Source organism: Physella acuta, unplaced genomic scaffold, assembly GCF_028476545.2.
Source record: "Physella acuta isolate Inbredline_101_S28 unplaced genomic scaffold, ASM2847654v3 ptg001441l, whole genome shotgun sequence".
In the NCBI taxonomy this organism is placed as follows: Eukaryota; Metazoa; Mollusca; class Gastropoda; family Physidae; genus Physella; species Physella acuta.
In genome coordinates this window covers 1057-18073 of record NW_026732956.1, presented here as the reverse complement: position 1 = coordinate 18073, position 17017 = coordinate 1057, and the positions used below count along the sequence as shown (strand labels likewise).

Sequence of the window (17017 nt, the reverse complement as noted above, 5' to 3'; positions counted from 1 at the left end):
CATTATAATATATAGGCTATATATTACTCATGTAGAAGTATCCTGCATTCAGCTTATAAAAAGTACAATACGCCAGCTAAAAGTTCAACAGTTTTAATTTGTTTCCGTTTTTTATTGTAATTGTTTTTGATTTTGTAACCTACCAGCTCAGCCAAACGTAACTGAGATTTTACATTCCTTTTAGAAATAAAAAAAATATAACAATTATAAAATTATAAAATAGCATAACACTATTTGACCCGCTTTTAACTTATGTCTGGCTCCTTCTCCAGTACAAAATAATGAGACTCCGTCTTTTTATCGGCTATATTTGTTCTCTTTGCCGGGCTGGGTTTTTGTTTTGAGACTTGTTCTACAGGAGAGCTAAGCTTTTGGTCCGTGTCTCCATCAGTAGTGTTCTTGTTGTGTTCCGGCGGTTTAAATCCACCATCCACGCCGTCAGTTGGACTCGGCAGTGGATTAAAGTATCCATTCTCTTCTGCATCCCGCTCGCACTGGCTGTAGGTCGGGGGACTGTCCGGTGACTCCCTTGGGGCGGGGGGTTTGGGCCTGGAAATACAATTTTCTGGCGTTAGATAAAAGCAAATGTACAAGTCAGTGTGGGTTACATAGAGCCTAAACGTTCTAATATTACAGCAACGTTTCTATCGGTCCAACGGGATTGTTCCCGAAGTCCAAGCGCCCCAGTCCATCTGTTCTTAGAATAGTGTGGGAAAAATTGAAAAATCAAAATTGTATTGCTGTCAACCAGAGCTTCTTTCATGCAACTATTTGGGGGGGGGGGGGGGGAGATGGTGAAACCCGTCTACCGCGGAATTGAATTTATATACTAAATTATACCAGTGTCCACCCCCGGGAATTTTAAGTCTGCCCCCCTCTCCCTGAAATATTCAATTGCCCCCGCCCAGGAGAAAATGTGTGAAAGAAACACTGCTGTCAACTCAAGTAAGTCGTGGATATTGTTTCCGTGCGTCATATTTTAAAACGGTTTGAAAAATTAGTTTTTAGACCTGTATATAAATCCAACATTAGCCGGCTCCAGATACCCAGACTCGTCCGTGTGTGGCTCCTTGCCGAAGGAGGCGGGAGGGCTGGTTACGTACCTCAGGGGGAGGGAGGGGGGAGTCGCCGCAAGAATTGGCTGGAAGTTCTACAATAGAACATACATATTTTATTATTATTATTTGAATCAATGTTATAAAAAGGAGAGATGCTAGCTCAATGTTTGAAAAAATGTAGATGATGGTTATAATTGTAAGGAAATGAATGTGTGATTTATTTTATTAATTTTAACGTGGTATTTCTGTTCTTGATGTTGTTGACTTAGGCTACAGGTCGACAACATTTTAGAGCAGTTTCTACAGTTTCTAGCATCAGGACTAAGCTTAAAAAATTACATTGGGGTTCCTTAAGAATTTTTATCAGGAATACAATAATTCTTAGCTGGAATTTAATTGATGATGTAGCACATGACGGAGTTAACTTTTTAAGTGAAGCCTACAGTTAGATTTATGGTGAGTGACGTCCCTGAGTCCACTCAGCTCTAATGGGTACCTAACTCACGTTAGGGAAAGTAAAGGCTGTGGGCATAGTGCTAACCACGACATCCCTTCATATGCAGAGTTCAAGTAACATATCAACTCCAATTCATCTGCCCCATAGATCGTTAGGTCTGAAATGAGAGCTTTATTTAATATCTGAGTGCCCCGAGAACTGACCGAATCGTCGTAGACTTCCTGGTACACCGGCACGTCGGAGTTATGTCCCTGCGTGTAGTCTGTCCTCTTGGATTCTCTGCAACACGGCATGGGTTTATAAAAACTAAATAATCGTTATGTTAAGTTTACTGTGTTCATACATTCATACAGACAATCCGTCTTCCACCCTCTTGAAAGCAGATTATATTTCTAGGTGTAAACTGGTTGCTATACTGTTTTTTTTTTTTAAATTAAGCCATTTGTACTGACAGACATTAGATTGGAATCCTCAAGGAAAAGTGAAAGTAGGCCAAAACAATTTTTTTTTTTAAAAATACACTTGTTAGTGAAACACAAGTAGTCGTAATATAATGGACCGCATTTGATCGAGAGGTGTGGTTGTATCCCAATGTTGCCCATGGGGTCCAATAGAATCATTATGATGATGATAATAACGATACATAGACAATACTAAATGTTAGCAGTTGCACCTGAATTGTAACACGGTTTTTAATATTGCCACCGGTGTTTAGAGTGATCTAGCTTTAATTTTCAATAGATTCATAAGTTGTCGGGAATTTTGCTGTGATCAGTTGGTTTTTTTAATTGGCTATACTTGTTTTTATGTGGCGGCGTGGCCTAGACTGCTAACCTGAAAGTCTCGAGTTCAAATCCGGATTTAAGTCAAAAGAATGTCCCTGAGTTCACTCAGCTCTGATGGGTACCTAACCCAGGGAAAAAAAAGGCGGCTGGCTAGTGCTGACCACACTATCACTTCATATGCCGAGATCTATGAAACAGACGAATTCTACTTTATCTGCCCCATGTGTCTTGGGCACGAACGGGAAAAGACGATACTTGTTTCTAGCTGTTGTAATATTTTACTTTAATACCAAAAATGCAAATGGAGGATGGGCGCTTACCTTTTCTTTAACGTTCTACTTCTCCTCCAAAAGTAGCAGGCGGTGAATATAGCAATCAACAGGAGAAGCCCACAAACACCGGCAGCCACCCACACAGGCAGAGGAATTGTATCTTCTGTTAGACGGAACGACAAACACAAATATGAAAAGGGGTCGTCCATACATGACGTCACAATCGTAGGGGGGAGGGAGGGGGTCCGTAATTTTGTGACGGTGTGTAATGAGGGGGGGGGGGGGGTCAGATGGTGCGACGTCACATTTTTGCATTATAAAAAAGCAATGTTAGAAAACGAATTTTAGACTTTATTTCGCGTTTTAGAAAACTATTTTAATAAATTGCAATAGGAATTGATTAAAATACTCTATTTTGACTGAGTTCAGACAAGATTTTGGAAAAACATCGATGTTTTAAGAAAAATTCGGTCCTAGGTGCTTTGACCACAGGTGCTTTGACCATAGGGGGTTTGACCTATGATCAAACCCCCTATGGTCAAAGCACCGCTATGGTCAAAGCCCCGCTGTGGTCAAGCCCCCTATGGTCAAACCCCCTATGGTCAAAGCCCAGCTGTGGTTAAAACCCCTATGGTCAAACCCCCTATAGTCAAAGCACCTGTGGTCAAAGGTCCGCGCACCAAAAATTCAACTACAATTTTGAAAGGGGTTGTAGACTGAGGTGTAACGTCATTTTTTTTGGGGGGGGGGGGGGGGGGGGGGGGGGTTGGCTTTTTGTGACGATGTGTGACGGAGGGGAGTGGGGGAGGTAAATGTCCAAAAAAAAGCGTGACGTCATTTATGGCTGACCCCCAAAGGATATATCTAGTAACTTTCAGATACAACCGTGAAACTGTATTTGTGGGTGGAGGAAGGGGGGAAAAATTTCTCTTTTGCCCCTGAGCTCACACAGATCAAATGGATACCTACGCCACTGCATGTATCATCAAACATCAAAACTCGAATTAAATGAGTTTTCCGAAATAAAACAATAACATTTTTTTATACCTATTGATGATTAAACATGGTAGTCAAGCAGAGCTTCAAAAGTAAAGCAGACTTCAAGATTACAGCACATTACCTACAATAAGCTCCAGATTTTTACAGGTACACTGTAAGCTTTGGATTTGCTCGTTGAAGAAAGTTTCCATAATGTTGTGTATGTTGGAGCTGTTGCAGATTTCTTTGTGCTTTTGGGCCAAACTAAAAACAAGGACACGTTATTTACAACAGACAAATGATAATGACAGATATTAAAACTATGGTATCAAAGTTTAGTATCAGAACTATGATAATTCTTTTGTCCGGTGAAAAGTCACTCACCAGGAAGAAGCAATTAAATCAGGCAGGTGACACAACATGTGGGGCGTATTTAATTTTACATTCAGCCTTAACTCACTCTTCAAATGACGAGTCATACAACACAAAATCACACAACATGACAGTCCAGTCAAAACAAAATCACACGTGACAGACAACTCACCTCATAAAATCACACACCATGACGAGTCACTCAACCCAAAATCCTACAACACGACAGACTACTAACTCCAAAATCACACAACATATGAAAGGCTACTCACCCTAGAAATCACACAACACCTTTTAAAACACTCACCTCAAAATCACACAACATATGAAAGGCTACTCACCCTAAAATCACACAAAATATGAAAAGCTACTCACCCTAAAATCACACAACATATGAAAGGTTACTTACCCAAAATTCACATAACACATGAAAGGTTATTCAACCCAAAATCACACAGCACATGTTAAAACACTCACCCCAAAATCACACAACACATGACAAATCACACCCTAAAAATCACACAATACATGTTAAACGACTCACCCACAAATGGCCTCCACACGATCCGACATGTCCTGACCAACGTACTCCAACTCCAGACATTTCCTCAGAGATTTCCACTCGCTCCTGGTCTCGTAGACATCACCCACGTGCGTCTCTATGTACCCACGTATGTCCTCCCTCTCAGACGGCGTGCAGTTCCCCTTCAGAGTGGAGTAGCTCCCTAGGCTGTTTTTGTGAATGAGGCTGTGGGATTTAGGGAGGGGGGTGTAAAACATTTCTGTATTTCTGATGTTTTAAATTTTAATTTAGCTTTAGAATTTCGATAGGCTCTCTCGATGCCTGTCAGGTAATTTTTATAACCGTGGCAAGTCTTAATTCACGGCTACTTTGTATGAAAACCTAGTTCACTTGTCATGTTTACCAATACGTTTTGCTTAGCCTAACTGACCCATAAGCTTTATTTACCTTAAAACCCTTATCCGCTGACCAGCAGTCGTACCCCATCCATAAGCCCTAGTTACTGACCCTACTTACCCTAACCTACTAGCGTTACTTGTCCATAAGCCATACCTACCCATACCCATTAGACAAACTTGGACCAACTAACCTTAACTCACCATCCCCACCTCCCCTAACCAACTATCCCTACTAAACCAAACCCATCATCATTCCCAACCCTAACCAACATTTCTCACGTAACCTAACCCACCAACCCCACTTACCCTAAACCACATTCCTTATCTACTAACCCACGTTTCCTAAAACCCTTACCCCCACTCCTCACATACCCTAACCCATCATCCCCAACGCCAACCCCAACCCTAACCCACCAACCCCACTTACCATACCCCACAAACCCCTTCTAACCATACCCCACCATCCCCTACTAACCCTAACCCACCATCTCTACTAACCCTACCCCACCAACCCCTACCCCACCAACCCCACCAACCCCACCAACCTCACCAACCCCACTTACCCGCATGTCTTGTTGAGGCTGATGTTGTCGCCTGACAGCAGCACCGTCACGCTCACCTCCGCCAGCAACTTGTCGATACACGCAGAAAACTGACCACACTTGATCTTCAAACTCTCCAAGTGGCTTTTTATAAAGTCCGAATACGTATCTGTCAACAAAAATAAATACCATTTTCTAAAAACCTATATTAATGAGCCTTTTCTACCAAAGCAAGGCATTGTACGGCTTAAGCAATATCATCCGCATAATCTTTTTATTTTAGAGAAATTCACAATCAATGCTGGGAGATTTTAAGTGCATAAGTCGTGTCATTTAAAACGACATAACAAACGAAACTCCTTAGTTTAAGAAAATAGTGTACATTGTTTTTAAAAATAACTATTACTTGTGATGATTAATCTTTTTTTTTCGTAATGAATAATCTGGTATTTTCAAAGTAAGGGTCACCGGACACAACCTCCCTTCCCACTCACCAAACTCCCCGCCTACACACACATACACACACATGTCACACACACGCACGCACACACATACCTACTTCAAGAGTCTTAATTTTGGTAACGTTATATCGAGATATTTTTATTTACGGTTCTCTTAATATTCATTATAGTGTTATTGACAGTTATTGTATGTTTTCTTTTACTATTTTACTATACTAACGAAAACCGGATTCAAAACCATCCTGTCGGTATTTTCTGTTAAACCTATCCTGTCGGTAGTTTCTGTTAAACCTATCCTGTTGGTAGTTTCTGTTAAACCTATCCTGTCGGTAGTTTCTGTTAATCCTATCCCGTCGGTAGTTTATGTTAAACCTATCCTGTCGGTAGTTCCTGTTAAACCTATCCCGTCGGTAGTTTCTGTTAAACCTCTTCCGTCGGTAGTTCCTGTTAAACCTATCCTGTCGGTAGTTCCTGTTAAACCTATCCTGTTGGTAGTTTCTGTTAAACCTATTCCGTCGGTAGTTCCTGTTAAACCTATCCTGTCGGTAGTTCCTGTTAAACCTATCCTGTTGGTAGTTTATGTTAAACCTATCCTGTCGGCAGTTCCTGTTGGCTGTGGTATAACTGAAGTGCCACCCATCCCTCCAACACTAGCGCACGTACAACTTTCACATCCAGGATCAGTTGACCCTCCTAATATTTAACTTTCAAGGAATTTCAGTGTATATATTTATTTTCTCTATATAAATTTTAGCATTTTAAAAAATCGGTTCATTAAAAAATAAAACGCCATGTCGGCATGTCGGTGTTCGGCTATAGGGCTGGTAAGTAGGTCACCAAACAGTTCTACGGCTCAATAAAACCTGCATGAGACATAGAACTGTTTGGCGAAGCATCCATCCTACATTGATGACGTCACGCATATAACGGGGGAGGGGACGTTGTATAAATGGAGGATTATGGGAAGGAATAACATTAACAACTGACATTTTCGTTTGATTTAGTTAGCTTTTCGTTAGCTATTTAAGGGTGTTTGAATCTTGTAATGTAACGGTATTTGGACAGAACAGATCACTGTGTGCATATTGACCATTGTTGACATGAGGGTAGTCTGAAGCTATGCTTGGCAGCTGCCTAATTTGATATTTACATCATAATCATATCGGGGCTAACTTGAATAGATATCCCTTTCGTTAACGAAAAGAACGGCTTGACCCAATCAAAGCTGGTACAAATGTCTTTTGTAGCACATATTTCGAAAAGGATTTTCTCATGAGCAGGTTTTCAAAACCTATTGCAGACGGCAACATTAGAGCCTCGAGTTGTCGGCCGCTTGTTTACATTGTAATATTAACAAAACTGAATGTAAGAGTTACATTGATAGAGTTTAGTGAAGCCGGTGTGAGCGAAAACACCAAACCCACAACATAATAAATCAAAAGAAAGTGATTGTGACGCCATTTTTTTTCTCACTCTTTGGTTTCTTTTTTCTTTTTTTTTTTTGTTCTTTGATGGACGCATGTCAATACATGCTTTGTTTGTTTGTTTTTTCTAACTTTTTTTTAAAGAACAAGTCATAATTTTGAATGTTGCATGATACTGCCCTTCCATTACCACACCGCTTAATTACTTCAATTGTAATTAACATGATCAAAACCGCTTCTATGCCTGGTCATCCTTAATATGCTTTCTGTCCGCCTATACGAAAACAAAAACATTTCTTCGGTGGGGGGGGGGGGATGTCAGCCACAACTAGCCTACCCCCCCCCCTCCGAACTAAATTAAATTTATATAGAAATTATAAACTTTTACCGGTGTCAGCGCACCGGAGAAAAAAGTCTGAAAGAAACACTAAGAGTAACCTACACGTGCATATAAAACTACTCACCAGACGTTTGGCAATGGCCTACCATGATGTGGTCTCTGCTCACAATGTCTAATGTCCTACTCTCACAAATGAACACTAAAACAACGAGTATGTCATATGAATAATTTAACTCATTTAACGCGTTGAGTAATTAAATGAGTCAGCACTGCTAAAAGCTAAACAAAATGTCCGTGTTACAGTATGAACACCGTCCACAGTGACTTGACCTCTAGTCACTTGAAGACGCCGTATCTCTCAAGCCACGGTGACAGTGCGGTACTTAAAAGTACCGATGTTAAGTCCAGGATACGTACAGCCTCACACAAGTACCACACTCGAGACATCGAATACAACAACGTTTTGTTTAGGTCTAACATAACGATGATGACAGTTCAGTTCGCTCGCTGGGATTTTTTGTTGTTGACATGTTTCACAAACCATAACAAACGTGGGTCGGTTTGTGGGATAAAACAGAGAGCGACAGGGGCGAAGCTTCAAATGTCTGCTTTGGGAGAGAGGGGGTGTCGTGATAAATAGGTGTCATTACGCTGTTTAGCAAAACGATCTCACTCGGTATTTTAATGATCTTTCTTCAAAAAAAAAAAAGATTGGCACTGCCTCTTTATTTAAACCTTAGGGATATCTTTCCTCAAACACGCCCCCCCCCTCCAACACACACACAGAGGCCATTCTCTGCATTTGTTTTTGGATATGGTTCGTGACCTTAAGGCTAGTTAATTAAAATATCGAACAAAGTCCAAAATTCCAGGTTTAATTTGTTCTTTATATTAATTATAACTAATTATTATTAGTACATTAATTACAAAGAATAAGAACTGTTTGTTACAGTGGGGTAGGGGCGTATTCAGAGTTTCTTCCAAAAAAATTTTACCGCCCCCCGAACGAAATGAAATTTATATAATTTATATAGAAAATATATACTTTTAACAGTGTCCGACCCCCCCCCCCCCCCCAAGAAAGTCTACACCCCCTCCGAAAATTTCAAGTGCCCCCCCCCCCCCCCCGGAGAAAAAAGTCTGGAAGAAACACTGGGCGTATTCGGTAGAGCTGATAGGGTGTATATCTGGGGCTTTTTGTTACACCAGCCCAGTGTAACAGAGATACAAATCTCAAGGCTGCTAGTAGTTAGACTCAAATGATAGGGATCCTAGATGAAACACACATAATTCAATTGTATCTTAAAATCAATATTCTAACAGATCTATGACAAAATATGATTACTGTGAGGGAAACACCCTATTTCTACAGGTAAATTTATTTAAATTATTTAAATACAGTTTGGTAACATTTTGATAAAATAAAAAAAATAATAAAAATACATTTTTAAAAGTTACTTAAAAGATAAATTAGCAAATTAAGTATCTTAAGAACAGCAATATACATATATATGTCTTAGTGTAAAAAGTTTATAATATACATTATAAATTATAACACAAATATGACTAACACTTAGAGAAAAAGAGATGCTGATTTGTAAATTCTTTATCACTGGTCTTCAGCAGCCTGAGGTTTTAAACTGCTGCACTGTTTGCCCAACAACTTATTCAGTGATATGAATGTATGGTTTTCATCTGGGGGCAGGTGACTCACATATTTAACTAAGTGTTGAAGGTTTAAAGTAAATGCAATATTAAAATATACTAACAGAGTAAAATTAAACTGTTTTACAAATGAAAAAAAAATAATCTGAAATCTGCTTTACAATTTACAGTAGAATTAAAAATATTAAAATGTGTACAAAGTTTAGAAGAGAGTGAACATGTAAAAATAATGATTAGAAAACTTGATTAAAAAAACCTTGAATTTATTGGACATATGACGCCCTAACAGAGGTCAAAACTATTTCTAACACAAAGGTTAAAAGGCACTTCACACAATGTTAAAATAACAAAATCATGTAACAATATATGGAGGGTTTTTAAAAATTGCTTACTACAACAGGCAAGCTGTTAACCCTTTGGACAGTTTTCCTATGTTATTTAACTGCAACAGATTGCCAATTTCATAGTTTTTATCATATTTTGCACTGGACTAAGTGCAAGTACCAATTTTTTATGTGTTTTTTTTTTTTTTTATAAGTTCAACAGCAGTAAAGATTTATCTAGTTTTGTTCTGCACCAAATATCTTCAACATTGTAACAAACCTTTAACAAACCTTATCTACAGTCATAGAGAATTTCTAAAAATAATTCATATTTACATCATTTACACTCAACAAATACACCATGCATTCATTTTTGTTACATGCAGCTGAGAGAGATATGATAAAAATGCATGAGTTATGATAAAGGCATGATTTTTATGGAGACATTAGTTATGATTTCAGATAAAAGGAGTAATGGTATCTGATAAAAAGTTGTGATAAAAGCATGAGTTGTGATAAAGCCATAAGTAATGATATTCAAATTTTAAAAAAAAATTCTTGTTAAAGGCGTGAGTAATGTTAACTGTGTCAATTATCATTCTCATACATAGTCTTTGCTAACCATTCCTGAATAATAGTCACACCCATGTAAAAGATTATGCATGCTTTAAAGGAAACATACTTAATCTTTCTACAAGAGTACAAAATCATATGCTCATACAAGATGAGCATAAATGCAAGGCCTAAGCATGGCCAATTGTTTCTTTAAGGTATCCTCTGATGATGAAATTGTTTAGCAAGAGAATCAAAAGTTTTCTCAAGTTGTTAAAAAACTAAGATTTATATAGCAAATACTATTAAACAAAATAATTGCTGTTTTTTTATGCTTGGAAAAATAATAAAATACCATATTATGTAATCAGTTAAATTTAGTTTAATTAGTTTTTACAAAAAAAAGATTTTCGCTTTATTTTTCCTTAAATTAAAAAAGTAAAAAATTTAGACAGTATTTCTTGTATCAACATTTGCACCATCTTCTAACACATAATACGGTGACTCAGTTTTTTTATCTGATCCAACTCGCTTTGCTGGTACAGGTTTCAAGGCGATCTCTTGTGGCACTGGCGGCTCATCCAGTGGGAGGCTGGAGCGAGCTTCAGCTATTTTCTCATACCCGCCCTCCGCTGATGGACTGGGCAGAGGATCAAAATATGCATTTTCTCCATCAGCTATTTCTTTTTCATACTGGCTGTATCTAGGTGGGTACTCGTAGCCTGGGTTGGGTATCGCTGGCTTGGGTCTGGGAGGAAGATGACAGGGAAACTTATAAATATGTATACATTAATAGATTACTTGATTATACATCAAGATCACAGTGAAACATGTAAATATGTAAACATTAATACATTACTTGATTATACATGAAGATGAAAAAAAATGTAAATATAAATACATTAACATTACTAAATTATACACACAAAAAATAACAAAGAAACTTATAAATATGATTACATTAACACATTACAAGATTGTACATAAAATCTTGGAAAGGTTGTAAGCTTTCAAGTTAATTTAACAAAACTGACCTATATTTATAACCCGAACCCGCTACAACTGGCTCTAGATATGCTGGTTCATCCTGATTGTATCTGTTAGGCAAGCTAGGTGGGTTGTTGGAAACAGAGTGACCATATCGTTGGAAGCCCTGGGAGTAAAATAAAACATATAATAACGCCTTTTAGAACTAAAATGGAAAATGATCAGGTTTTAAAAAAATAATCTAACAGCATTAGATCTATGAAATAATTAAGCTATTAAAACTGGAGGCAAGACCATGAACTTATTATAATACACAAAAACAGGGAGGTCACTAAACATCCAGCAGGTAAACTACAATTTGGTGCTACAAAAATGTTGTGACTTTTTAAATGAATTGTTGGTGTCACATCACTTTATAGAAATTCTATGTGTACATTTTGATCAGAAACAAGTGTAGTTAAAGTTTTATGTTGCTTTAAAAAAAATGTGTAAGCCACAATGTCAAATTATTCATCCTATCATTCTGTACAGGAAAATATAAGTTAATAATAATGCAGGGTTATTTACAAAATAACAAAATGGTAAACCACCAATCCCTAATTTACATTAGATAATATGTGCTAGATCCTTCAATGCTAATACCTTAATATGTGCTAGATCCCTTAATGCCAATTTTGTAATAATCAGAAAAGTTTATTTTAACAAAATTCCTGTGACCTTTTCATTGAAAACTTCCTGATATAATTTTACAATAATGTTCCTTTAATCCCTTCATTAAAAACTTCTTAATATATTGTAAAAATAAAATTCCTTGAACCTGATATAATTTAACAATAATGTTCTTTTAATCTTTTTATCAAAAGCTTCCTGATATAATTTAATAATAAAATTCCTGTAACCTTTTCATCAAAAACTTCCTGATATACTGGCGTCTCAGAATTTGGGGCTGGCAGGTAGATTACATTCTGGGACCTCTTCCTGAAATCAATGACAGTGAACTAATAAAAATTTGGAGTGAATGTAGGTAACAATTTGGTATTTGTATTACCTCCCTTGATGTGGGAGTACAAAAGATAAACATAAACTGGTATAAATTGTTAATTAATATTAAATTAATTAAAACTTTTTGAAAATATTAAGAACTCTTGAATTTGTTACTTGTACTTTTTTTTACAACACTTTTTGATGTAGGGGAGTTAATCCAAATATTGACAGTTTAAATTTTATAATTTGCTCATTCTAATAAAGCTCTGAGCTGAAATTTAATTTAAGTGTTAAGTAATAAAGATTCTTTGTTTACACTACTGATTGTCTTAACACAATACATAAAAATGTACAGGTATGATTATACGTATTGGTGGTAGAATTTACACTCACTTCTTCCTGGATTTTCTACATCTGTAGACAACTAAAATCAGCACAATGACTAGGACAAGTAGAAGGAAAACTCCCACCCCAACTCCAATCAGCATGGGTAGAGAAACATGGTCGTGATCACCTGGACCTAGATAAAAACATCTTTTTAAAATATGGCTTTTTCACTTTTACTGGAGCGATGATTGATTTTAAAGATATGCTAATAACATACACATAACATGGGTGAAACATTGTATTGACGATTGTAGATGTCTGAGTATGGTTGTATACTATAGCATAATAACTATTAGAACCCTACCATTCATTAAATAATAAATTTTATTAAATTTACATTAAGAAAGCTTGAAGAGCTGATTAATGTAAGCATATGAAACAGCAAGTTCTAAGTTTCAGTTTGGCACAAAGATTTTTAAGTATTAGAATTAACAACAGTTATTTCTATGCATAGAGGACACTTGTCTCATACTATATGAATCAATGATTTCTAAGCATATGAAAAAATGATAGTCTAGTTAACAGAGCGTATGGAGTGACAACTTTTCAAATAATTGAACATACCTTTATCTTCTAACTTTCTACAAGTACATTGCAGGTTTTGGATTTGTTTGTTTAAAAAGTCCTCTACCCTGTTGTGCACATTGGGTCCAACAGCTTTACAAATTTCTTTCTGTTGCCGCGCTAACCTTAAAAAAAAAAACACTATTGTTCTAGTTAAGTGTAAAATATTAACAGAGGTATTATTTGAGTCAAGTAAGTCTTAAATTAATATTTTAAAAATAAATACTAACCTACAAATGTCATCCAACACTGTTGTTCTCTCTAAACTGCCATAGTTATTATTTATACAAGTTCGCACATTTTTCCAAGCTCTATCATCATTGTAAGTTTGTGTTAAAACTGTGTCAGTATAAGAACGGATCTGCTCCCTCTCTGTTAATGAACATTTTCCTCGCAGTGTGGTGTAATTTCCATTTTCGTTGGGGGAAATAAGACTGTAGGGTAATAAATATACATCTCAACATTAATTTGTTTTTTAAGTGCATAACTATTACGTGTGATAAAGGTTTTGACTCAAATAAAACAAATGTTAAAGAAGTCTTGTTAAACATCAGTTGGGTTGTTTGTAAATGTAAATGTTAGATTAATCAAAAGAGTGGTCTCCCTTGGTTTGTTTAAAATTTAATAGTAAATTGAATACCCTTAAATACACATACACCCTTATCTCTTTTAAGGGCATGACAATGCTCCTGAGCAAGGCAGACCACAATAGGATGAAGCACCAAGCATTATTCACACTCATGTTGTCAGCGACTCAACATTTTTGTAGAAATTTTTTTCTCTGGTACATCTCTATATTTATTTTAGTCAGGGAACACCTTATTTTCAAGATTTTGATTTGGGGTCTTCCATGGGTGGTGGGGAGGGTCTAAAAATTTAAAGGGTCTAAAATTCCAGATTTTTTTTTATGTCATAAATGGATGATTACTAATCCCCTTTTGCCAGATTTTAATATTCACCATTTGCAAGATTTCAATAATAGCTAATTGTATTAGTAAAAATTACTAACCCACACGTCCGGTTGAGGCTGATATTTCCACCTTTGAGAACCACTAAAGGGTTTTCAGTTTCAAGTAAGTTATTAATGCAGCCTATGTACTCTTCACAGCTTTTTTTCATAGCTGTCAGGTGTTCTCCAATAAATTCATTATAGGTGCCTGCTAAACAATGATACAGTCGTCAAATAAAAATAATTTTGGTCTTTGATAGAAGTAATGGACAGCTTTTTAGTTACATCATTAATTGATTGACTGATAGATGACTTATTCATTTTTGATCACAACCAGCAAGATGTAAGGAACAAGGGGGATAACTACTCTATACACAGTGATTGCTCCTTAACTAAGCCAAGCCCTCAGAAATTAATCAATATCCTTTGGCCTATGCTTGTCAATGCACAAATAAATAAGTACACATATGAGAGATTTTAGTAAGAAAAAAAAACAACATATTTTTAGCAAAGAGAATCACAAAGACAGTGAACAAAATTGTACTTATTTTTAAAAAGAGAAACAGATACAAATATTTTTAAATGGAAAAAGGAAGAAAAAACTTTAATCTCACCTAAGGTTTCACAGCGTTGTTTTTCTGTGTTTTGGTCCATTATTCTATCTGTATTTTTTCCTTCTAGTTCTTTTTAGGTGAACAGTATCTGTAATCATATTAACAGTACCTATAATTATATTTTGTATTCATATTAAATACATAACTACAGTAACAATAGTAAGTGAACCTACATCAATCTTTTATGATGTTATGATAATCAGATAATGTATAAAAGGGGTTTAATGTTGATAATAGTAGGGAATGTTAGGTTGATAATAGTAGGTGTTTATGTTGATAATAGTAGGTGTTTATGTTGATAATAGTAGGGGTGTTATGTTGATAATAGTAGAGGGCGTTATGTTGATAATAGTAGGGGTGTTATGTTGATAATAGTTAAGGGCGTTATGTTGATAATAGTAGGGGTGTTATGTTGATAATAGTAGGTGTTTATGTTGATAATAGTAAGGGGTGTTTGGTTGATAATAGTAGGGGGGTGTTGGGTTGATAATAGTAGAGGGTGTTGGGTTGATAATAGTAGGGGTGTTTGGTTGATAATAGTAGGTGTTTATGTTGATAATAGTAGGGGTGTTTGGTTGATAATAGTAGGGGTGTTTGGTTGATAATAGTAGGGGTGTTTGGTTGATTATAGTAGGGGTGTTAGCTTGTTAATAGTAGGGGTGTTAGCTTGTTAATAGCAGGAGGTATTAGGTTGATAATAGTAGAGGTGTTAGGTTGCTAATAGTAGGGAGTATAAGTTTGATAATAGTAAAGTATTTTTATCTTTCTATAGACTAATACTAACTATAACCAAAAACATAGTCATATCTCTAGCCCTATCATGTTGTTTCTACTAAAAAAAAAGTAGGTTGTGGCAAACGGATAATTATTTTAATGTGTTTTTTTTGGAGGACCAGAACTGGCTGTCTGAACAATCACTGTCAGATGACACTTTGATTCATTTCAGATGAGATAGAGACTACATTAAAGACTACACAACAAAATTTTCCAAGAGGAATGGACTTTATATACATATCATATAGATCTATACATCTATTACATGTAGATTCTAGTATAGATTTATCATTTCCAGGACCCCCACACACACTTAAGCCAGTTGTGTAAACCTATTTATTGTTATATTATAGAAGCCTAATACCACAACCACAATTTACAGTCATTAAAGTATTTAAAGCAATCAAAATGATAAACACCATATATCCCCCAAATCACATGAATGAAATTACTCATTACTAAAAAGAAATAAGAAGGTCTAGATCTATCATCCACTTGTTTATTTTAAACTCATTATCTAACTCAGTATTTCTTTTAGACTTTTTATCGGCGGACGTGGACGACGACACTGGTAAGAGTAGACATAGAATCTAGATCTAGTAAAAGAATAGGGGTCTAGATCTAGATCTATATAATTATATATTTTCTACTAGATCCTATTTCGTTTTTTTTTTTGGGGGGGGGGGGGAGAGAGATAAGAGATGCCTGAACTAAAAAATAAACCTAGATCTAGATCTAACCTAAAAAAACTAAATTCTAGGCCTAAAATTACTGTGTAACTTTTGTACAGTGAAATATTATTATTTTAAAAATAAGCATGAATGACATATTTAAATTGAAGTTGTTGGTCAATGAATCATTTGTTATTATGATTGTCATTTCCTGGTCAGAGAGGCCAGGTATTGGAGGTGAAATAAAAAAGTTGGAAGTTTTTTTGCCTGTTTTTATAATATACCGTAGGCCTCACAGACCTCTAGATCTAGAATCTAGTCAAGATATTTTATGCTTTTCTGTTGATACGGGATATTTCGGCCTTGTCGTACGCTTCACTGAAAACGCGAAACAGTCTATTATAATCATTGAATAATGTTGAAATAACGACGAGAAGGAAGAGAAACGAAAGCGGCCTACCTCTCACCTTGCTGTGTGTGTATCCATATCCGATGGTGACGCTACTGGTCGGGACGTCCCAGCAGGCGTGTGTGACACAGGTAGCAACACGGACGCGGGATTGGCGACAAACACCGAGACCGAGACCTATTATTATTTGTCCCACGAACTCAGTTATTTGTAGGTAGGTCATGACCTGGTAACGTTGGGGGCGACCTGAGATGAAACTGTAACCCCCGAGATACTACAATAGGCTCATTATTTTGATAGGTTGGGGGGGGGGGGGGGGGGTAGTGCCATAGATGACATGACATCATACATCCATGTTAACTTAATTGCGTAACCAATTTTCATAGGCCTTATATTGGCTTATATAGACATACAAACCTAACCTTAATCTCAATGTTAGGCTACACACACACACACACACAAAGAGGGGGGGGGGGGGGCTGGCTTTTGGTGCATAGTTTCTTTCAGGTAGCTTTTCGATCAATTATG

General features: G+C 36.5%; 2 protein-coding genes across 5 annotated transcripts; both read right to left on the bottom strand.

Annotated features, from left to right (window-relative positions):
- Positions 1 to 77: 77 nt before the first annotated feature.
- Positions 78 to 8068, bottom strand: LOC131927847 (uncharacterized). Its single transcript, XM_059283713.1, has 8 exons — positions 7735 to 8068; positions 5407 to 5554; positions 4467 to 4670; positions 3693 to 3814; positions 2621 to 2735; positions 1719 to 1794; positions 1011 to 1150; positions 78 to 549 (listed from the first exon to the last, which is right to left on the bottom strand). The coding sequence occupies exons 1-8, from the start codon at positions 7757 to 7759 to the stop codon at positions 246 to 248; spliced, it is 1134 nt and encodes a 377-aa protein (XP_059139696.1). The 5' UTR covers positions 7760 to 8068; the 3' UTR covers positions 78 to 245.
- A 1702-nt stretch (positions 8069 to 9770) lies between these two features.
- Positions 9771 to 16629, bottom strand: LOC131927841 (uncharacterized). 4 transcript variants are annotated; one of them, XM_059283700.1, is made up of 9 exons: positions 16541 to 16629; positions 14636 to 14723; positions 14082 to 14232; positions 13303 to 13506; positions 13073 to 13197; positions 12515 to 12641; positions 12037 to 12115; positions 11185 to 11303; positions 9771 to 10898 (listed from the first exon to the last, which is right to left on the bottom strand). In XM_059283700.1, the coding sequence occupies exons 2-9, from the start codon at positions 14673 to 14675 to the stop codon at positions 10598 to 10600; spliced, it is 1146 nt and encodes a 381-aa protein (XP_059139683.1). In that variant the 5' UTR covers positions 14676 to 14723; positions 16541 to 16629; the 3' UTR covers positions 9771 to 10597. The 4 variants fall into 4 exon arrangements, with proteins under 4 accessions (XP_059139683.1, XP_059139685.1, XP_059139686.1 ...); XM_059283702.1 differs by having other exon boundaries at positions 14082 to 14229; XM_059283703.1 differs by having other exon boundaries at positions 14082 to 14229; positions 16548 to 16594.
- Positions 16630 to 17017: the final 388 nt, after the last annotated feature.